The 23,619-nt window shown below is 44.7% G+C and overlaps 1 protein-coding gene across 8 annotated transcripts; it reads right to left on the bottom strand.

The window, feature by feature from the left end:
* Positions 1–4,177: 4,177 nt before the first annotated feature.
* Positions 4,178–23,491, bottom strand: DDX25 (DEAD-box helicase 25). Of its 8 annotated transcripts, none has more exons than XM_082683878.1 (12): positions 23,291–23,491; positions 22,616–22,682; positions 22,318–22,359; positions 21,705–21,840; positions 20,086–20,178; positions 19,898–20,000; positions 18,323–18,437; positions 17,167–17,344; positions 9,248–9,485; positions 8,008–8,170; positions 5,748–5,936; positions 4,178–4,475 (listed from the first exon to the last, which is right to left on the bottom strand). In XM_082683878.1, the coding sequence occupies exons 1-12, from the start codon at positions 23,444–23,446 to the stop codon at positions 4,414–4,416; spliced, it is 1,542 nt and encodes a 513-aa protein (XP_082540004.1). In that variant the 5' UTR covers positions 23,447–23,491; the 3' UTR covers positions 4,178–4,413. The 8 variants fall into 8 exon arrangements, with proteins under 8 accessions (XP_082540004.1, XP_082540000.1, XP_082540003.1 ...); XM_082683874.1 differs by having other exon boundaries at positions 4,178–4,471; XM_082683877.1 differs by having other exon boundaries at positions 4,178–4,471; positions 17,167–17,284.
* Positions 23,492–23,619: the final 128 nt, after the last annotated feature.

The following is a 23,619-nucleotide window of genomic DNA, read 5'->3' as shown; positions in this document are numbered from 1 at the left end:
ATTCTCACTTAGAAAATTCCTTCATTTCTTCAGGAATACAAGAGTGGAATACAGACCTTTTCAGTACTCATCTTTTTTTTTCAATACATTAGAGCTTCTGGTTGTCTCTAACCCAAGTAGAAGTTGAAGCTGATTAACTGTGGGAGGAGGGCTGACAGCTCCACATGGGCAGTGGGGACTCTGAAAGCTTTCAGGACATACCGTTCCTTCTCTTCACCAAGAATCATCCCATCTCCGGTGTGTTCCCTGTCTTACATTGGAAGGGTTTACGAGCTGGCTATTTAGTGGTGGGGTAGGAAACCACATTATAAAAGGATAATGGTGCTTCAACCTCTCCCCAGATTTTTAAAAAAGATTTTGTTTGACAGAGAGAGAGATCACAAGTAGGCAGAGACGCAGGCAGAGAGAGAGAGAGAGAGAGAGAGAGAAGCAGGCTCCCTGCTGAGCAGAGAGACTGATGCGGGGATTGATCCCAGGACCCTGAGATCATGACCTGAGCTTAAGGCAGAGGCTTAACCCATTGAGCCACCCAGGCGCCCCCTCAACCAAATTTTTAAATGACAGTGGAGTGTTATGGATATTAATATGGATAATTTAAAAATGATAGATTGCAAAGTGTGATTTGGCAGGTAGGACACAATGTTTGTTCCTCACCCCTACCTCAAATTCTTATATTGAAGCCCTACCGCCAGTGTGACCATATTTGGAGTCAGGTCAGGAGGGAGGGGCTCTGGTGTTGGGATTATGGGATTAGAGACACCGGAGAGTACACTGGCCAGCGCTCTCTCTCCCTGCCACGTGAGGACATCGTGTGAAGGCAGACAAGCATCCTTGCCAGAAAGTGAATGCTGCTGGAGTTTGATCTTGGGCATTCTAGCCTCCAGAACTTTGTGCAAAGAAATTTCTGTGAAGCCATCCAATCTGTGGTATTTTGTTATGGTGCCCAAGCTGACTGAGACATAAAGCAATAGGGAAAATTAGGGGAAGAGGGCAGTGTCTCAAGACCATGACTCTGACAGCCTGCCTCTGAGGGGCATCAGGCAGCACAGCTGGGGTGGGAGAGACGGACGTGGAAGGCTAGAGCCTGGCTGACCCATCCCTCCTTTGACAGCAGGAAGCACAGGACAGCTAAGAGCCCAGGAGAATGTAGAACCCAGAACTGAAAACATTAGGGGGCCACGGGGTCAGCAGACAGAAATAAGAAGGGCAAGGTCTAACTCTCCTCTCAGCCATGGATTAAAAAAAGTATACAAAATTCTGGGGCGAGTCGTTTTTGGATTCTTCCAAGAATAGAAAGTTGGTATACCTTGAAGCATAGCCTGAGCTATTTCAAGCAAGACCAAGATATTTCATAGTTCCATGGGTTACAATGGTATGAGTACCTTTAAAACACATGGTTCCCTGCCATCATGGCAGGGGCGGTGTTGGCGTGAGGGAGGATTTAAGAGGACCCCACTCTTCTGTTAGTCCTGTGGTAAAACTAACACAGGCCCACCTGCTGGACCCCACATGCCTTTGGAGTCAGCATGCATGGACTCTCTACACCACAGCAGGAAAGAGCAAAGAAGGCCCTCGAGCTCAGAGGGCAAAGAAGTGCAGGCCCACAGAGGGGTCCTTGATCTGAACTCCCATTTCACCTTCCAGTGCAACAGCTCTGTCGTCTCTGCTCGGGTCCTTTTTCCAGTGGAGTCCCTCTTTGAATCAAAGGAAAGGAGACCGAGCCTCTCAGAGGACCCAGAGCAGAAGCAAGGCTGGACCCAACCAGCTTTCTCTCCCCAGAGCTGGGAAGGTCCTGCTCATCTCCCCTTCCGCCAGCAATCCTCTAAGACTTTCCACTGCAGATCACACGTGCAGAGACCGCCAGCGGCTTTCATTGGGACCAGGCTTTGCTGAGGGGGATCAACACTTTCTCATGACCAAAAGCAATAGCGTCTCTTGAGAAGGGCTGTCAGACACCCTACCAGACTATGACCAATGCATTTGCCTTTCCCATTATTCATAGTTGCCTTCCATCCAGCACCTAACATCATAGGAGCTGTGCCCCAGGTGAGGTGTTCGCTCACAACTCCCACTGGGAGTCACAGCCCTGCTCTACGTAATTGTGAATTTCAATATGCTAACACTATCATGCTGGCCAAGATCAACTTAATGGATTTGGTTTAGTATTTGGTGCCAAGTAATACACAGCTGATTAACCCAGTGCACAGATGCACTGAAATCATCTGGTTATTCCTTGCCTCTCCATGGACTCCTTCCTCAGGCAGGCATCAACTGAGAGATGACCTTGGCCAGGCTGTGCGCGGAGATGTGAAAATTGCTTGCAGTTCCCAGCAAGGAGCTGCACCCCGAAGAAAGGCCTTCGGATTGTTGACTCACCACACTGGACAGCTAGTGTTAAGACAGCTGTGATGTGCACAGAACACAGGACGGCTCTGCGGCCTCCTAGGTGGCGAGACAAAGGAATGTGAGGAGAGGGGCAAAGGGGAAGGCTGAAGAATGCCCATTATTTGCAGACCCGGTGGGAACAGTTGCCAAATGGAAATCACTGGAGAAGTTTGTGAGGATAACCGGTAGAGCGTCTATGGGAGATGTGGACTGGAGAGGGCAATGGCAAAGTTTCCTTTAGAACTCCCCAGTGCGGGGCTGCGTTATGTGCACGGCCGCACTGCCTCTTCAGATAGAGCAGGGCATCTTAAGATACTTCCTATGCTCAGTCATATCGTGCCGTATAACTGAGGTTCAAACCTTGGATGGAAAACATCAGGGAAGAATGTCAGGGAATGAAGAAATGGCAAAGAATTATTTACTCGACAAATAAATTTGTCAATAAACAAATAAATAAAAAATTTACAGAGCACCTCTTGAGACTGTGATCTTTCTTATCTACTGCTTTCCCTATGCCCTCAGCTCCCCAGGCCTGCACTTCTGGGCCCTATCTTTGGAGGCTCTGGCTTCTTCTGCACAGGGGATGGAGTCTATGTTTTTTTCAAGTTCTCCAGGTAATTGTGGTGGTGAGCTGGACCTGGAAGGTTGCCTCACGGGGCTCATCTTAGAGAAGTGTAGAGAGATGCTGAGTACGTGGCCAAAGGCATCATTCAATACAGATTTCTCTCTCATAAAAGGACACAAGGTGTCTTCTCTGGGAAGCCAGCCGGGCTGGTGTTTGGGGTCCCTCCTCCGAGCTGCACCAGTGACCGGCACACCCCTCCCTCCGTCGGCACAGTCTGTTAACATGCTGCCTTTTTCTGAGGCTGCTGTTACTCTGGGATCTGAGAAGGGCTGTAACATCTTTTTCCTCTTCTGTTCGCTGGTGTCTGGTCTGCCGGGGAGTGAGGCAGCTGGATGGTTTTCATGTGTTTCTGAGCCCTCCTCACGGGGATAAAACCTGGGCAGGGAGCTCTGCACGTGGGATACCAGAACAGATATGCCAGAAACACCCTCCCCAGCCCCGGATGACGGGCCCACTCCCCGCAGCTGCGGGTGGGGCTCTGCGGGCCGCTTGGGCCGGGGGCTCTCTAGCTGAAGGCCGTGGACCCGCTCCAGCTTTCAGGGAGAGTATCGATTTCCCTGGTTTCCTCAAGCCCACTGTTTCACTTGTTAGCAGCAAATGTGAGAAATGAAAAGCATCGCAATGGGACTTATAGGAAAACGTCTGGGATTCTCAGATATACCCTGAATGAAATGTTACTTTTTTAATAAGGCAAATGGGTCTCCCCCCCCCCGCCTGTTTTGAAAAACTGCCTATAACAAAGCCACATTTTCAGAGACTATTACATGGCTGGTGATGGATTAAATCTGCTCTGTTTTGAAGACATTAAGAAGCCAAGCAGAGGAAATATTTCTACATTCTGTAGGTCAGCTGAAACATTAAAAAAGCAAAATTTCTTCTTTTAAATTGTTTGACTTTTTGAAGCTTTCACCCTGCACTCCCACCTAAGAGGTGTGCACGTACGCGTATGTGCGGCGCGCCCGCCGTCCTGAGCACGCCTGCCTGGGGGAAGGGACACCAGTGAGTAGGCTGGGGCCAGTGGCTTCTCCGCACGCTAGCTCACACTTCCGACCCAGTAAGGCTCTACTGCCATCTCGTGGCACCCCAACGTGTTCCCAGGAGGCAGTGTGCTCAGGTCTAGAAATGAGGTCCCGCGACATCCCAGAAGCCCACACAAAGATGTTTACTTGTAAATGAGATTAGAATAAGAAATAATCTCGCTTTTTTATTCAAAAAGATCATGTGCTTCACACCAATCTGGTTCCTGAAAGACCTCAGGTCTTAAGACTAAGGTACCATGACATTTATTTTGCCATATTTAACAGTTTCACTTTGAAAAAGCCCAAACAGAAAAAATTACCTTCGAAACCCACTGGGACATTTTCACATAAACTAGATATTTCACAAGCAACAAAGTTCTGTCTTCAATATTCAATCTTTTCAATTTCATCCATGTCTTCAGGATCGAGTTGCTTAATGCTGCTGTCTAGAAGGAGAGAGAATGGAATCAGTCTGAGCCCAGGGCCTGAATGAAATGTCAATGAAATCTCACTCAGCTCCGAATTTCTGAAGACAGTGACACTTTTGCAGATATGTGTTCCTGTGAACCCTTGCACAGAAAGCCTTGAGAGAGGAACGTTCTCAAGATCAGTTAAGGAAGAGATGGTATCAAAATAACCAATTAATACTGACTAAAATAGCATCAGATGCACCAAACAATAGAACATGTGTGTCTAGACAGCTGGGTAGGAAAAAGGCCAGAGCACAAGTGAGGGGAGCCTGGGAAGGGGCCTGCTCATGCTAGGAGGGATGAAGAGAACCTGTGGGGGGGGGAGGGGGCAGTGAGTGTGAGGGGGCGTGGGGTGCACGGTCGCAACAGGGAGAGGGGCTGAGGCTCCTCCACTGAGGTCGCTTCTCAAGACTAGGTCATACGGTGCTCACCATAGCAAGAGTGGACGGGCTGTAAGTTTCTTTCTCCACCCTCCCTGCTTCTCCTACCATAGGGTGCTTTATCAGCTTCCCTGAGGGGGCCCTGGACATGCTACAGTCTGATTCTAGACTGCATACTCGTGCCTCTGTGCATTCCCCCAGGACAGTGTCCACTGCTTCCCACAAAAGTTAAGTATGATTTTTCCCAAAAGATGAAGATATATTTGGGGTCATTTGGGTATTCCTCTTCCCCTGCTCCCCAGCCATATCCATGGGCTTTGGGGCATAATTTGAGAGGTGGACACCTCAGTTTAGGTCACCCTTCTAGTTTCCATCAGTTTCGGTCAGAGGGCAGGAGCCAGTCCAGGAGCCCTAGCCAGTTATCAGGGAGCCTGCCTTGTTTGGATGGGGGTCTGGAGGAAGGACAGCAAATCGCAGAATTCAGGACCATTTTAGTTGTTAGGGTGAGGCCAGAGGAAGGGAATAATGTAAGAGAGGAAGCTGGGGACAGAATATAATCCTAAAGGACTTTATTACTTTGTTTCAGATGGTGCTTTATGGGCCGTGAAAAACTGCCCCAGGTCCTACAAGGGGAGTAACATAAACCTGAACTCATACTCATTCCACTGGACTTTTGGATTGTTCTTCAGCTACTATATATGGATGATTTCACCAACTGTCTCACTGTGGGGACTCTGGCACTGTGAGTTAGAAGTCTCCCACTCCTTGGCTCCTGCCCCTAAGCCTCCGGGCATAAGGTGCGTGACACACGTCATCACCGTCAACATCAGCAGGATCCACGGGTCCCATGGCAACAGGTGCTACTTACTAAAGTGATCCTGGATTTTCATGAGCAAGGGTAGCTTATCCACTTCAATCATGTTGAAGGCGAGGCCCTTTTTCCCAAAGCGTCCTGTCCGCCCTATGCGGTGAAGGTAAGTCTCATAATCTGGCTCCTCAGCTTGGTTTACAGGGAGATCAAAGTTCACGACAATTGTGACCTGCTTCACATCGATCCCTAGAAGAGAAGAGACACCCTAGGGTCCTGCAACTGTTTCCTTAGGACAAAGCTATTGACAAACCACATCTGCCAAGGGAATGAATTCTCATGTAACAGTCACAATTTACAAATAAAATCTGGTCTTCCATCATGGAAGTGGATACTGGTTGATCAGCAGCGTGCTTGCACAGTAGGTCTAGGATGCTCGTTTTAAGAGTGTCAGTAGAAGCTAGTTCCACAGAAGGTTGTGTGTGTGTTGTGGACATGAGCTCTCACCACCCACAGAGCCACAGCCTCCTCTCCGTTCCTGCTGTGTAAGTCCCCAGTAGCCCCCTATCTAGTGTCCCCTACCCTTCCTGGAACCCCAGTCTGCACCATGCCCTGGCCGTCCTCCCATCCAGGTCTTTTTTATCCCTTAGCTCACCGTTACAACAACTTCCAGCTGGGTTCCCCCTCTTCTCTCCTCTAATCTCTCTGACCACAGTCACCATGACAACGTCCAGAACACTTGTGTTCAGGACCCAACTGCCCCAACTGCACAGGACGAAGTACAAATGATTCCAGATTCCCAGCACCTGAAGTCTCACCTCTTCCTCTCCTGAGTCAGATCCAATGTCACAGCCACACGGTTTTGCCATTTTCCAAGCAAACTGTCAATTCTTACCCAATTGGATTCTCTACCCTTCCTTCAAAACCTTTCACATCTAATGTTCCCTAGGAAGACTTCTGTGATCCCCCAGTGCCTCCGTCCTCCGGCACAGTAAGCTGTCTGGGTCACCATCCTTGATCTCCTTGGAGCTCCTGGTGCCCTCTTTCCTGCTAGGTCTAGAGTCATGCCATCCAGTATGGCTATCCAACTTCAAATTAATTTAAACAAATTCATTTCCTTGGTCACACTAGCCATATATGGCCAGTGGTTACCAACTGAACAGCACAGAACAGATTATTTCCATCAGTGTGGAAAGTTCTATTGAGCCACACTGGTCTAGACAGTCAAGCATCTGGACGCTGACCTCCCAAGGGGCTGGGACCTCATCCTTTTTTCAGGCTACTCTTCCACAGTTCTGAGCTCCATAGCTTGGCAGTTCCCCATTTCTATCTGGTGAACTAAGAATGAATTAGGAAACACTGTCTGAGTATGGGGTCTAGGCAAGAGTACAAGAAGGATGAAGTCTGTAGGAAGGACTGTCTCTTGAAAAAAAAAACAAAGAATTTTTTTCCCTCAGTAGTCAATAGTTTTGAAGTTAAAAACACCTCCGAGACGGTCAACATCATTAGGCAATGTGAGTTAAACACACAATGAGATGCCACATACATCTACTAGAATGATTAAAAAGAGTGACAACACCAACTGCTGGCAAGGAAGCGGAGGAACTGGAACTCTCCAACACAGCTAGTGAGGATAGAGAGGTAGTCACTCTGGAAGACAGTTTCTGAGGAAGCTAAATATGCATTTACTGTATGACCCAGACATCCTACTCCTAGATACTTATCCAAGAGAAATGAAAACAGGTCTCTGAAAAACCTATACATGAATACTTACAGCTTTATTCAAAATAGCCCCAAACTGTTAATAATCTAAATGTCCCTCAACTGGTGAATGGATGAATTGTGGTACACCCATTCAATGGCTACTACTCGGCAACAAAAAGGACTGGACTACTGATGTAAGTCACGACACTGATGAATTCAAAAGCATTACGTTGAGTGGAATAAGTCAGACACAAGGGCTGACTACTATGTAGTTTATATAGCATTCTGAAAGAATTTATATAGCATTAATGCTATATAAATAGCATTAATTTATATAGCATTCTGAAAGAAACAAAATAAAGAGACAGAAATCTGATCAGTAGTTGCCAGCGGTCAGATGATAAAAGGAAGAGGCTGGCTACAAAGGAGCATAAGCAAGTTCTGGAGGATGAGGGGAGTTTTCTGTACTTTGATTATGGTGATGGTCACATGACTCTGTATGTTTGTCAAAACTCACTGTAAAGTTAAAATCAGTGATATTTATCATATGCAAATCACATTTCAATAAACCTGATGTTGAACATGAACACACACACACACACACACACGCACACACCTCGAGCACAGACATTGGTCGTTATAAGAACTTTCTCTTTCCCATCCCGAAACCTCTGAATGATGGAGGCTCGCTGATCCACGGTCAGCTCTCCGCTTAACAGAGACACTTGGTGGCCGTCCTGCATCATCTCCACAGTCAACCACTTGGCATTTCGACGAGTCTATGTGAAAACACAAAACCCAGCATAGCAGCCCACGTCCAAGCAGACTGGCTGTGTTTGCCACGCTCACATAGGCACAGCGGGGAAGCCAGAAAGGCTGCTTGGGAGCTGTGCTTTACCTCTCCCTTAAGCCCTAAGAGGAACCTTCGAATGGGGCACCTCCTGTGCTGCTCAAGGTTATATCCTCTCAACCTGTGGGAGCTTTGGCTTCTCAGCCATGAAGCAGAGATAAAATGCTCACTTGCTTCATGTGGTAGGATGATGACAAAATGGAATAACAGTAGAGACAACCTCAGGCACTGTAAGAGTGCTTCCTATCTCCCGGTGTCTTGCTCAGATCTTTACATGTTACGGTCACTGTTTTCACCACAATATGATGAAACGCATACCTCATTTCATTTAAAAAAAAAAAAAAAACAAACCAAGAGCTTAAAAACATGAAGTCACTTGCCCAAGGTTTTCATTGCTAGTCCATGGTAGAAGCAAGCTTGCTTTTATTCTACAAGCATGTCCTCAGTGCTGACCCTGTGCCAGGCGGGTGCCAATTCTAGTGAGACTAGGCAAGTAAGATAGAGGAGGTCCTGCGCTCATGGAGCTTACAGTGTTCACGTGGTAGAGAGAAAATAAAACCAAGATGTGAATGTGAAACATGTCAGAGAGCAAAAAATAAATACGAAAATAAAAATAGGAAAATATTATTTGTAAGTGACTGAGTGGCTACTTTACTCATAGTAAGTCAGGAACTAGAAAAGAATATTCTTAATCTGACAGAGGGGACCTGTAAAAACCCCACAATGAACATCAACCTACAGGGGCAAGTGTTAGAAGCAATCCTAAAATAGGGAGGCCTCTATTTAACGTCATCTTGAAGTCTCTATTCCGTTACTTAATCTTTCTAAGTTCCTCCCATAACATACGGATTCATTTCTGTCCCAAGTGGTTCTGAAGATTAAATATGCTCCTGTACTCAAAGTGCTGACAGGGGTGCCTGGGTCTCTGGCCCCTATTAGTGTCACTGTCCCCTCCGCTCCTGCGGGCGAGTCTGAGCAGGGCGAGGACAGATCTCAGCACCGTTACCTGGCAGAAGATGATGGCCTGCCCGATGGTGATGCCACCGTAGATGTTGCACAGGGCTTGGTACTTGTCTTTCCTACTCTCGCACAACACGTAATACTGTCGGATGTTGTTCAGGGTCAGCTCCTCTTTTCGTAACTTAATAACATTAGGGTCTGGAATGATTCGCTCTGCAAACTGCCACACAGAGTCCTCAAAGGTCGCTGAAAAGAGGAGCATCTGGCACTCAGAAGGTAAAGCTCTGTAAGAGAAGGGAAGACATCATCAGCCGCGGCCATCCCTGTCACTGTCCTGGGGGGGGTGGGGGCTTCAAACATGTCCTAGCCCCTGCCACCAGGGGTCAGCGGAGGAGCGGCTGCCTGCCACAAGTTCCACCCCTGTGCAAAGGGCCACGTGTTCTGCCCCTCTATGCCACCAAGAATTTGGAAAGACACACACAAGCTGAGTGTGGAGCTCAAGAGCAAAGTTTAGATATGTATTTTGAAGGGTCTGGGGTCTTTCATGCCCATTTTCTTCCTAAGCGAGGCAGAGTCAGGAGCCCCGAGTGTCCGTCTAGGTATTCTTCATGGTGTTCGTCTCACACAAAGTGAAACGGGAGCAAGGAAACAGGCCAGTAATTCAATGGCAGGTGTTAGAGTTCTTGGGAGAAAAAGAACAGCCACACTCACTTTCTTTGGGATGGGAAGGACCTGGATAGAAACAAAAGGGGAACACAGGGGAAACACTACTGCACACAAATCATGAGCTGAACTTGCAGCAAACACAGGGCTGATTCACACCGAGTTTAAAAACGGGCAAAATGACACTAGCAGTAAGAACAGAGGTTAACCCTGGGGAGGAGTGGCAGGGATGGGGGGCAGGTGGAGGCTGGGATATAGGAAACAATCTGTAGGGGAACTCTGGAGTGCTGGTAAACTTTTAGTTCTTGAACCCAACCTCTTTGAATTTTCACTCAGCTGTATACTTGTGATTCATGTATTTCTCTGAACATATTGTATACATCAATAAATTTTAACTTACTCTGATTTCACCAGAGAGAAATCACCACTTTTGAGAAGACAGAGCATCTAGAAGATAGGATGTTAGTGTTAAAGGAGAGTGGGGAGATCATGAAATCCAGTGACTCCCAGGTACTACGTCAAGCCTGTGGCGTGGGTTGTCTGGGAAGCTTTTCCAAGTAATGATCTGACAGACTTCTGGGCAACTACAGTAGACTGTCTACAGCTGTACCTTCCCTGCTTCCCACGTACCACGAGTATGATTATAAAGAGACAGAAAGACATGAACCCACAACATGAACAGAAGGAGAGAAATCAGTGGATGTGATAACTCAATGTATTTCTGGAAGACAGGAAAGCGTGGTAAACAAGAAAGAAGATGACGCCCTCCCATGAGCGGTACAGATGGAAACGGTGATGCAGACAGTGGCTGAGATGCAAAGGTAGGGGCTCCCTCAGAACCTCTGAGAGTTCTTGGAGCTACGAGCACCTGGTGCCAGAGAAAGCGGGGGTGGTGTGCTAGAAGATACGAGGAAAATTCTGCATTAGCTTGCTATGTTTTGGAGGAGAGAGAGGGTTGGGGAGAGAAGGGGAGACATCTTGGCCATCTACTGTATCACAGTTCTCCATCTGGAAAAAGCTGGCACCACGACTGGCATCCCAAGGTTTGAGACATTTCATGCCAAAAAGACGATGTACACAGATTACACCAGGAAAGGAAACATGGGCATTCTACAGAACACTCTGGATTTCAAAGACCTGGGATGAAACAAATCATGTAAATTATTTCATTAATGATTTTTATATTGATTAAATTGATAACTTATTAAATGCTATTTTTTATATATTTAAAGAAAATATAACATGAATTTCACCTTTTTAAAAATGGGGCTATTAGAAAATTTAAAATTACACAAGTAGCTTGCATTATATTTCTATGGGACAATACTATGATTTAATCTTGTTTAAGCAAAAAAAGAAAATCAACAATGGAGCAATGAACAAGCAACATAAATCCCTAAATTTTTTTTTAAAGATTTTATTTATTTGACAGACAAAGATCACAAGTAGGCAGAGAGGCAGGCAGAGAGAGAAAGGAAGGGAAGCAGGCTCCCTGCTGAGCAGAGAGCCCGATGTGGGGTTCGATCCCAGGACCCTGGGATCATGACCTGAGCTGAAGGCAGAGGCTATAACCCACTGAGCCACTGAGGTGCCCCCATAAATCCCTAATTATCACTTAATATTCTCTTGAAGTGAAAGCAATTTTCGACTATTGGGTCTTTCCTGGAATTCTGAGTCTTTCATTCTCAGTTATATGTAAATGGTAAGGGATGGCAAGAGAGAGTCTCACTTGATCTTTGGCCAAAATTAATATTTTTTAAAAGATTTTATTTATTTCACAGAGAAAGAAAGAGCAAACACAAGCAGGAGGAGTGGCAGGGAGAGGGAGAGGGAGAAGCAGGATTCCACTGAGCAAGGAGCCTGATGGCGGGCTCAATCCCAGGACCCTGGGATCATGACCTGAGCCGAAAGAAGATGCTTGACTGACTGAGCCACCAGGGCGCCCCTGGCCAAAACTATTTTAAATAAGAAGTCTGGCTGAAAATGTGTATAAGGAGTAGCTGGATCCCACTTTATTTCAGGCAGTTGGGCATGTACAAGTAGGAGACTAGAGGTTTATTCTGTGCAGAAATCCCAGACTTGGGGATGCCAGCCTCGCAGAAGGTGAGAGTAAAGCAGAGAGCTGAAAATAGGGAGTGAAAATATGCATATGAATTTGCAGCCCATTCCCTGGCCCTTTTCCCAGGAGGCCAGCAACCAAATATATGTCTCCTAGGGAGGAGATGAGAGACATTCCATAGTTCTAATAACCTGCAAGTAATGAGCATCCTAGGGGGAGCTGCCCAAGTCACAAGCCCCAACCATGCACCCAGAGCTGCCAGCAAGCTTCTTGGTTCTCAACCATAGGTAATGAGAGGCTAGCCAAGAATCACCAGATACGAGGGGAAAAGGTCCACCATAAGAGAGACAGAACAAAGAGACAAAAAGGAGAAACTTAAGATAATTCAGAGGCAAAGTTGAAAACAGGAAAAAAATTGTAAATACTCGAATTAATATTCTCAGAGAGACAATAGCAGCATATGGCGCCTATAACAAGAAAAGGAAGTTACAGAAGAGGAACAGAGAAAGCCAGGGCAATCTAGACAAGACAGGAAAAGAAGGTCAAACAACTGTGTTATTTTAATGACAGACAGAAGGACACATTCAACTGGGTGAAAAAGGTAAATACAGAAAAAGAGCCACTGTCCCGCATGAAGGAAGAACAGAGGACGAGGCTTGGTGGGAAGGAGACATGAAAAGTATATATGGACACCGAACCTCCCAAGTTCAGGATGAGACAGGCAACACTTCTAAATTCAAAGTTGTTTTGTCTTTGGAAAGCACATAGTGCTCAACTGGAAGCAGGGGATGCTGAACCCGTCTGGCCACCCTGCACAGAGGGACATGCATTAGTGCGTTCCTCCCTTGGTATCTCTAGGAAACAGCGAAGTTACATCGCGTGCTTCCATGCTTGCAAGTGAAATGTCCTGCAGGTGCACAAATGGAGACATTCTGACCACGGATGCCTTACCACATTCAGTGGGGAGCTAATTCTGGAAGATCTTACCAGTGCTCATACTTTGTACATTACACCAGCTGCTATGTCAAATCACAGCAACAAAAAATATCTTCCCCCATTTCTTAGGATTTGAAAAGTGGGAGTTCAAAATATCTTCTTGACTTCTATGAAGTTTTAATGAGACACAGAAAATCTAAAACAGAAGATTGCTGATATCACATCCAAATACAAACTAGCTTCTGCTCGACTGTCTGCATGTGCCGCAGACAGTGCAAATGTAAACTCTGGCAGCTTCCACTCAGTCTATAAAATTCTCAGAGAAAACAAAAAAGATCTTGCCACCTAAATATCCCGCAGGCTTTGTGCACAGCACTTCTAAAAGGTGAATCAGGGCGCCTGGGTGGCTCAGTGGGTTAAGCCGCTGCCTTCGGCTCAGGTCATGATCTCAGAGTCCTGGGATCGAGTCCCGCATCGGGCTCTCTGCTCAGCGGAGAGCCTGCTTCTCTCTCTCTCTCTCTGCCTGCCTCTCCATCTACTTGTGATTTCTCTCTGTCAAATAAATAATAAATAAAATCTTTAAAAAAAAAATAAATAAAAGGTGAATCATTTGCTTAATTGTAACACCGAGCTTTCGTTATCAAAGTTTTTGCTTACTTTTGGCTTCCTCAGAACTTGCAGAGGTACTTAGTAAGATTTTTACCTGTATGGAAATGGAAGGAGAGAGTCACCTGGAGAGTCACCTGGACATCTGCCTGTATGATACTATCACTGTTGAGGCCATGGTAAGGAGTTAAAAAGTTGCCCAGTCATAAAGTCATATTTTCAAAGTGTGAGACAAAAAGAAAGTCCTTCTCTAATCTGAAAATACACTGAAGGTGGGAATGGAGGAGGTGATCATAGTAAATGATTGTAATAAAATGCTGTTTCTCCAAAACTGTGTGATGACCTGTGAAGTTGCTTTCAGGAGACTGTTTGCCCCTGAGTTGTCTAGTGTTACCTACAAATACTCGTAGCAAAAAATTACTAATTTTTTAGGAAATAAGGCTGCTGCAGGACTAAAAAATGTCACCAGAAAAGGGCAGCCCAGTTGAACAAGACTTTCTTGTTCCTTTGCTATAAACTGTAACTTACTTAGAATCCATCTTTGATTTCACAAGCCTAAATCGCTTCTGTGCTTCACCACCATTTTCCTTGAGAACCGCAGTGGTAGCTGATGTACTTCAGGGCGTTTGAAAACGATGGACATTTTAGATGTGGAGAACCTAAATGGTGGATTTACAGACGCAAGGGATCTGAATGACAAACAGCTGATCTACCAAACAAGCCTGCAGAGCGGATGTGTACATTTCTAGAAAGCTAGACACGAATGCTTGCGTGTTTGAAAACCTGGTGTTGATAGTAAGTAAACTCTTAACTAGTCCATGCTTGAACACTTTTGTGAAGAGCACAGCACACTGGACGAACAGCAGGAGTCAGCAAAATGAATTTTATGGTCCAATGTAAAATTTCCCACCATATACCAAAAAGGCGGCTTCAGGTAGTTCAGAGAATTATTACTGGAAGAGGAAAGGAAAAGAGTAGAAACAGCTTACTGTGCTGGTTGGGTCTTTAAACACAAGTAAGAGCTATTTAATTAGTCCTATTGTATTGAAATTATCCTCATAAAAAACCTTTTATTTGAGTATCTTAAAAATATATAATGGCACAGAGCACAAAATTTAAGCAGCCAATAATGAATTTAAAGAGATTAAAATAAACTGCTGTCAAAGATGACATTATAAAATACTGTTTATGTTTCTCATATTATTCATTTAGCTAATTGTACTAATAATTATGGCTAACTGCCACTGTTAACCAGTTCTGTTGTTTTGCTTAAATAGTTGCATTTATTTATTTATTTCCTAAAGATTTTATTTATTTGACAGAAAGAGATACAGCAAGAGAGGGGAACACAAGCAGGAGGAGTGGGAGAGGGAGAAGCAGGCTTCCCACTGAGCAGGGAGCCTAATGTGGGGATCAATCCCTGGACCGTGGGATATTGACCTGAGCCAAAGGCAGACACTTGACGACTTAGCCACCCAGGTGCCCCAAACAGTAGCAATTATGTAATAGAAAATATAGAGGGATATAGAATTTAAAAGAAATATGTACTTCCCATATTTTTATCTTAATAACACATGTGTATGACTATTTTTCCTATATTATTACATAGATATATTTTTTTGTCTGTAATGACTGTGTCCTGCTCTTTAAAAAGTTCTTTACTGTAGGGAAAGAAATAACCTAAGCAATTTTTCCAGATCTGGGAGGCACAAATTTTGCAAATGAAGAGGATGAGTGCACTATGTGTCGAGAACAATGGGTGAGGAAAAAAGGACCCAAACCAATGCACATCACTGAGAAATATTAGAATACAGTGGAGAGAGAAGATTCTGAAAGCTTCTAGAGACAAAAAACAGATTACCTACAAAAGTTTGGGGATCAGGATGACATTAAACTTGTCAGCAACAACATGGGAACTGACAGTATTAATTATGGTATCTTAAAAAAATTTCTTTTTCAACACTGACTCAGAATTTATTGGAAGAATTAACTTGGATTCCACATGCAAGCAAACTGTCCATCAAAAGATCAGATTTACAACTACAATGAAGACACTTTCAGACATGTGGGAGATGGAAAGTGAAATTCCTAACAGTCTTTTCAGGAAGTGATTAGAGAATATACTCCCGAACATTGAGTAAACTGACAGTAACTAAGAAAAAGCACCCAGAAAACGGGAGATTCCAAGACCTATAGTGACAGCTGTACAACCAGACCAGACTGAAACTGGACAGAGCTTGGGAGAGTTTCAGGAAAAAAGACATTGATGGAGTAGTTTGTTTGTTTGTTTTTAAAGATTTTTTAAAAATTTATTTGACACAGAGAGAGAGAGGTCACAAGTAGGCAGAGAGGCAGGCAGAGAGGGGGAAGCAGGCTCCCTGCAGGGAGCCAGATGTGGGGCTTGAACCCAGGACCCTGGGACCATGACCTGAGCCGAAAGCAGAGGATTAGCCCACTGAGCCACCCAGGTGCCCCATTGATGGAGTTTTTAAATGTATTTGCCTATTTGGAAATACCACTGAAATTAAAACACATATGACGAAATAGGCAGAGAAAGATTAAATATCCCTAGCCAGTAATACTAACCAAACTAAGGAAAACAGACAATTATTAATTCTAGGGGAAATAGCTGTATAAGGAAAAAACATAATTATAATAATACACTGCATGACAGTGAACAATATTTATAATGCCCTAATGATAAAAACACTATTAAGGCAGTCAACTCTTACAACGTAAGCACAGAGAGGTGGCAGAGGGGACAGGAAGCGGGGGGAGAGTGGTGGTACCAAAGAGCTGGATTCCCACTTCCAATACTAGCAGTCATCAGACACTGACACACTAAGAAACAGCCATTTGAGCATACTATTTAAACATATGAAGGTTAATACCAAAATAGAGATTCTCTAGAAGCAGCACTATTTTTCATTACAGGTCTTTCACAACTGCTTGTTTCTTGTTTTTTTTTTTTTTTGTCTTGAAAGATTTACTTATTTATTTTGGGCAGGGCAGGAGTGGGAGGGGCAGAGAGAGAGAGAATCCCTAGCAGACTCTGCACTCAGTGTAGAACCCAACTCGAGGCTCCATCTCAAGATGCTGAGATCATGGTCTGAGCCAAGACCAAGAGCCGGATGCTTTATCCACTATGCCACCCAGGTGCCCCTCAGTATTACTTGAATTTAATAAGTGACACAGATCCTTAGAGCCCACTCCCAGAAATTCTGAACCAGTAAGGCTTGGGTTAGGCCCAGTAATGTGTAATTTTAAGGCCCCTGGGTGATCCTGAGAGAGAGGCCTAGGAAAACAACAGGATTTACTTGACAAATGAAAGGCAAAATCAGGACTAGACCATGTGTCTCCTGATTCGAAGTTACTGTGTTCTCTACTCTCCACAGCAGCTTGTGCAGGCTTTAATAAATTCTCTTTAGACATTTGCTCTTAACAGCAAAATTAGTGGCACAATTTGGTGGGTTTCATGTATAGGCCTGCAGTGGAAACAAAACCAATCAGGCAAGATGACAAACTAAAGTGGGGAAATGACAGCAGTCTACGAGGCTGCTGAGCTGCTGAAAATACTCCCCAGTTTGTTTTAAAAGCAAAGGAAGTAGGGAATCAAGCCATGAAGACAACTGGGAGCAGCAGATAAATCAAACTCCCCCTCCAGAAGATCCAGGAAGAAAAAAGGTGAATGTGAAACTTACCTCTGAATCCGAATGCTCTGATCTGAGAATCCTTGTGTGTCAATCATCACATCCGCTTCATCCAGGACAAACACACGAATCTTAGTCAAGTCAATTAATTTTCGCTTGAAACACCAATCTAGAACAGTCCCAGGAGTGCCAATTATAATCTGTTTGGTGATGTCCGTGCCTCTGGGAACTGGGGAGAAAAGGGTTGAAAGACTCCTTCAGATGCAAAGGACCCTCACAGTCCACAACTCGGGACCACACAACAGGACTGTGAAGTGAAAGTATATTTCGTGATGATTTTCTAAGTGCAAACCCTGAGGGTCATTGAGGATTTGTATTTGCAGAGCTTTAGGATAAGTCCCCCGTTTCTAGGTTTAGAGTAATAACAGTCCTGCCATTGGATTCTGCCCCACGGTCAGTGAAAAAGCCACCCTTCAGCGATCCCATCACCTTACAGAAACAGCAGCACAGCTGTGAGAAACCTACCAACTGTTCCCAAATGGAAAATAAGCACAGTACTATCAATGGGTTACATTAAATAAATTATGGAATGCTCTGAAGCTAGTCAAAACAATGAGATGGGATTATATTCATGAATGTAGAAAGATGTCCAAAGCATGTACTTTTTTAGACATTATGAAAAAACGCTCCCATCTTCATGAACACTCTACAAAAACAAATACCTACATGTACATCCTCATGTGTACAAACTGAAAAAAGAAAGCAAACCACGGAGGTCTTGTGAATAAAACTATTATCCTTGGAAACATGTTTTTGAATGACAAGGAAGAACAACTTCCACCTTTATCTTTTGACCTTCTCTGTTTTAAAGATTTTTTTTTTCCTGCTTTGCACATGTAACACTTTAATGAAAATGTTAAACATTTTTTGTTCTGCAAAAAACAACTGAGCCCCCCAAAACGAAAGCTATCATCTTGCAGGATGTGGAAATGATGCAGCTAACATGTACGGGGTCCTTATTAAGTGCCAAGTGTGTACACAGTGCTGCCTCTACATCGGTTCATTTAATTCCAGTCACAGCTCCTTGGGACAGGTGCTATGATGGCTCCCATTTTAGAGACGAGAAACCGGAGAAGGTACAGAATATGGTTGCTGGTGGTGGAGTCCGGAATTACAAAATCTGCCAGGCCGGCTTACTGGTACATACTGCGATTCCCTCGAATGGCGTACATCACTTGAACATCCACACAGAATTTTCCCATCCGTTCGACCACGCGACCAGTCTGCAAAGCCAGTTCATAAGTAGGAGCTAGGCAGAGGCACTGCGAGAGAAAGGAGGGGGAAATCGCAAGGCTCACACAAGCCATCATGCAAATCTGAGGTACAGTTAAAATTCATACAGGGAGACACAAGTTTTGTGCAAAACTGGGAGATTTTGGATGAATAAAGTATTTTCAGTTGAACACAATTTAGCAGTGATAGATCTGAAGTGAATGTTGAGTATGGAAGGAGAGAAGGGGCTGAAGGATAGAGAAATACCTTTATATATTCCTCTCTAGAGTTATGCAGAACCACAGATCTGGCTTTATTGTGTGTGTGTTGGGGGGTGGTGTAGGGAGGCTGGGAATCAAGAAGAAAGGAAATGCAAGGCAAACCACTCCTTGAGTGTCACCCTGTCACTTCTTCCCTGCTATTAAAAGTCTGCCTGTTTCCAGAACACTCCCTGATTGATCCAATCCACTATACACACCTCTGGCAGAATATTCCATAAAACTCTTCCCTTTGTTACCTCCAGCCCCTATATCTGGTGGTTGCTGAGGAATGAAGATGTTGATGGAAGAAACTGGTGATATTTAATGCATTTATGGGCTTCAATTAAGTATCTGTGATACAGAGGACAGGAAAACATAGCTAAAGTGCTAATAATTGTTTCCACACATTTCTCAACATGGGTTTAAGCACAGATTTTCCTGAAAAATTTTTATTCATAATACCAAACCATGAATATGTATTTCAGTGAACCTGTCCAAAAAGCCAGGCACCAGTCTTCCACATCCCCAGCTTATCTTGCTAACAAACTGTAAGCTTCCTAAAGGAATCCTTTGCGTGGGGTGCACTCAGTACTCAGGTAGTCAGCTTGTCAAATGAGCTGATGAGAGCAGCTTGGAGATACACAGGAAAAGCACCAGACACTTGCCCAAAGTGGAAGCTAGGCTAAGAGAAGGGCAAGCACACTTCCAGCCCCTGCTCTGCCACTGTTGGCTACCTGTGACCTCATGCGAGACACTTTCCTGCCCAAGTCTCAGTCTCCCCTCTGCTACAGGAGGCAGTGGACCGGGTGCTGCTTTGGTCCTACAGCTCTAAGGCCACCACTTGTGAATTGCTCACTTCAGGTCAAGTGCAGTGTGAAAAGGATATATTATTTCATCTACACGACAATTCTATGAGGCATTCATTCACTCAGCAAGCCAGACACTGTGCTCAGAGTCAGCAATGATCCACACTTTTAGAGATGTTATCCTTCCAGACAGGGAAACAGACTTCGGAAGATCTACTAACTCACCTAAGACACTCTAGTAGTAAGCAGAGAGACTAGGACTGGAACAGGTCAAACTATAAAGCCTGCGCTCCCACCACCATTCCATCCTGCTGCCCAATGCTCTGTGATTTTGAGAAGAAATGCCTATTCTACATGCTATCATAGCATGGCAATATTATCTCCCACTACTAAAATATCACTAGCACTGCAAGCATTCCCCTCTCTCCATCAACCTTTCCTTACCTGTGGGAACAATTCCAAGGTATTGACTCTGCTTAGCATTGCCAAGACAAAAGCAGCTGTTTTTCCTGTTCCAGACTGGCTCTGGGCTATGAGGTTCTGGGGTCTGTAGAAAAGAAGAGACCCCTGGGCATAAACTGCATACAGGAGGCTAAAAACCAAGTTGGAACAGCACTGCCCTGGAAACTCACGGGTGGGCCAGCATCATAGGGAGAGCCATCTCTTGGATTTTGGATGGTCTGTTAAATCCCATTGCATAGATCCCTTTTAATAGCTCTTCCTTCCTGTAAGAAAAAAGAAAAAGCACACACTTAAAGCCTACAATTGGTCAGCAGCCTCAGAAATACAGACTCAAAAGGTCTATTTCTAAATTAAGCCACTCTACAACAGGGCTTCAGTATTTAGAAATATACAGTTTACACCTTGACTCCCAAACATACACAATTGTGCCTGTATAGTTGGACCACTCAAATAATAAGCTATGCTATAAGCCTAGGCTGAGGACAGTATTAATAGCCTAACATTGAACTTTCGGTTGAACCAAGCATAAAAAGGAAAAACTCATCTGATAGAAGTGTATAAATTTGTCAGAAGAGTTTTATTTTCTGCACAAGCAGAAAACAGATTTACTCTTTCTTTCTTTTTTTTTTTAAGATTTTATTTTTAAGTAATCTCTACACCCATAATGGGGCTTGAACTCATGACCCCCAGATCAAGAGTCCCATGCTCTTCTAACTGAGCCAGCCAGAGGCCCATACTATTTAATTCTTTTTAATGAATGACAATCTTTGATTCTTTAATAGCAGTTTTCAAAGAAGACAAAGTTTTACTGAGGTAATTCTTAACATCAATTCTTTCTAGGAGCAGAGGACACAATATTACCTCATCCTTCTAAGCCAACATTTTTTTTTTTTTTTGAGAGAGCAAGCGAGAAGACACACGAGTGGGGTGGGGTAGAGGGCAGGAGCAAAGGCAGAGAGAGACCATCTTAAGCAGGATCCAGGCCCAGCGGAGACCCCAATGGACGGCTCATTGATCTCATGACCTGAGCTGAAATCAAGCATTGGATGCTTAACTGACTGAGCAACTCACACACCCCTGAGCCAGCATTTTTAAATGCATCTTTCCCGCGATCTCATTATAGTTGACAGAAAGAAGAGAAAATGACATAGGTTGGAAAACCTCCACTTTCAATGACATGTACGTTTTGCATTTGGTTATTTGGCAGATTACTGGCAGCCAACTGTTAATCACAAGTAGGCTTCTTCTTTCATTTAGAAATTGTTGGGGCATTGGGGTTTTGGCTTTTTCCCCTCTACGTAAGTCCCTATTAGTAACTCTTCCTGTTAAAATGCAGTTCCTTAATGCTAGTTGATAGATCCCTCGAAAATGCAAACCCATTTGGGAAAGTTATTCATTTTAATACCATCTGAAACAAAATATAATTAAGAAGGTAACAGCTTCTAACTCATCTAAAGGGGCTGAGGGAAGGTATTTGGGCCATCAGTGTCCCCGTATCTGTATTACAGTATGGAGAATAACAATATGGCTGTGTTGAGCTTAGCTATCCCCATCAGCATAAAGTTAGAATATTTTACCATCAAGATGTTCTCAATTTGCTGCACACTCAGGTATCCTACTGCTCCTTTCTGAATTATATTTCAAATGCATGCAAAATGTACACATCTCATTTTAGTATTAAATATTAGAACATTAAGGGGATTCTGAGAGTTTTTATTTTTAGCAGATTACTTTGTTCGGTACCATTCTTTCCGGCATTTTCCCACAATAAATGAGTAAAAGTACTCACAGCCGCAGCTCTTCAAACGTTTTCACTGAGTAGAGTGGAGAGCTGGGATCCTTCTGTAAGACTTCAACTCGGTGACTGGATTCTACTAAGGACTGTCGGATTAACTTATTTAAGAGTGAATTAGCTGCCAAATCCACTGAAAAGCAAAAATTAAAAAGGACGATATTGCAGGAGAAAATCCAGCCTCCAAAATGAATCTAATCAATTGGTCCTTCCCATTCAGAGAATGTATATCAAGCAACTGCTCCTACTCTCATCTTTCCTCTAAAAGGAGAGTCTAGAAAGAATGACGTAACACTGAGAATTCCTTTTTAGACGAGAATCCAGTTTCTTATGCTCTGCTGCTATACCAACCTCCGACCTTAAGCAAGCCTACTTCTATCACTACCAGAACTAATTTTTCCTTGCCAGCTGAAAACTCTTAGTCCATTCCTACATATTCCATTTCAACTTCCCCTAAAGAAATATGGCTAATCCTAATTTAGTATTTCTCCTGATAGTCACTACTTAACGAAGAAAACAGAAGACCGCCCTTTTCCCATTGAGATTATATTATTTGCTCATTGTGAAAATCATGAGTGCTAGTTTACATGCGAATAAATTGATCTCCTACCTACATCTTCATCATCTTCTTCCGTATTATTAATAGAACCATCTAAAAGAATGGAAGAGAAACAATAAATACCAACAGAAATGTAAAGTGTATGATCTCTCACCATCTCCGCAGTATGCACTGACAGCAAGGGTCATCCAGTGAAGGAGTGGGTTAAAAAAACTGGGAAGGTAGTGGAGCACCTTGACAGTTAATAGGAGCCAGAGGCATTTCAGTTGCCAGAGACCTGAGGAAAGCAATGTTTTGTTTTGTTTTTTAAATTAATTGAGGCCAGTCTGCCTTATCTAACAGCACTCACCTATATTTGGGACTGTAGAACTCTTAATGCCCCGAAGGTTCTTCCGGGGATGGATGAGGTTTGAAAACTATTGAAAGACACAAATTTCAACCAACATTAGGAAGCAAGTCACCAAGCAGCCCAGGGCTCCCCCTTAGCAGGGAGGGACCCACCCGAATACTGTTTCCTTTGCCGTGTCAGGTATTAATTCTGACACTGGATTATTTTCAGGAATAGGTCACCTCTATGAATTACGCTAAAAATCGAAGGAGACTTTACTGCTGCCCCTGTACCTTAAGTTCCTCTTTATAGTCCTCTAACCTAAGTGTGGCAGTCCTTGGGGGTCACAGCACGAGGAAGGGATGGTGGGTAGCAAAGCGCGGTGGTCGGTAAGATGGAAGCTAGCCGAAGCTCAATGGTCAAATTGGGAGAGCAGGAAACTCCAAGATCTAGTTGGGACTGTCAGCTCCTTTCTCTCCCGAGACTTCTAGGGGTCTTCATTTCGCCCTTTCAAACCAAAGGTCTTGCGTACCTCTCGGGGTCTCCTGCCCCTGGCCCTCCCCCACATCCTTGCCACATCCCCCCCCCCACCACCACCATTTGACACCCCACTCCACACGCTAGCCGGGCTCTCTCCTCCTGCCCTTCCCGGCAGACGTCCCTCTCGGAGTGCGGTTCTGACCCCCGCCCACTTGCCCTCCCCGGTTCAGCGGCAGTTACATGACTGTTCAGCCGCTCGCTCTCCGCCGCCCCGGCGTCGCCTCCCCAAAGTAACGACGCCATAGCCGCGATCGCAGCTCCCGCCCCCAGCACGTGCGCCCTCCCCCGGCACGAGGCAGTGCCCGGCTCCATCCTGCGGCCAATGAGCTTCCTCCGGGGGCGGGCTGACGCGCCCTCGACCACCCGCGACGCGCTGCGCAGGCGCGCGAGCTCCAGGAAGGTGGGCGGAGCCAGGAGAGGAGGTGGGGGCTGCGGGAGACGAATTCAGAGGCAGGTTTGCCATCTGGCAGCGGCGCGTGGGCGCG

The sequence above is a fragment of the Mustela nivalis genome (genome assembly GCF_964662115.1).
Source record: "Mustela nivalis genome assembly, chromosome: 9".
Classification (NCBI taxonomy): domain Eukaryota; kingdom Metazoa; phylum Chordata; class Mammalia; order Carnivora; family Mustelidae; genus Mustela; species Mustela nivalis.
Note: the sequence above shows the minus strand (reverse complement) of the source record. Positions and strands in the feature narration are given on the sequence as shown.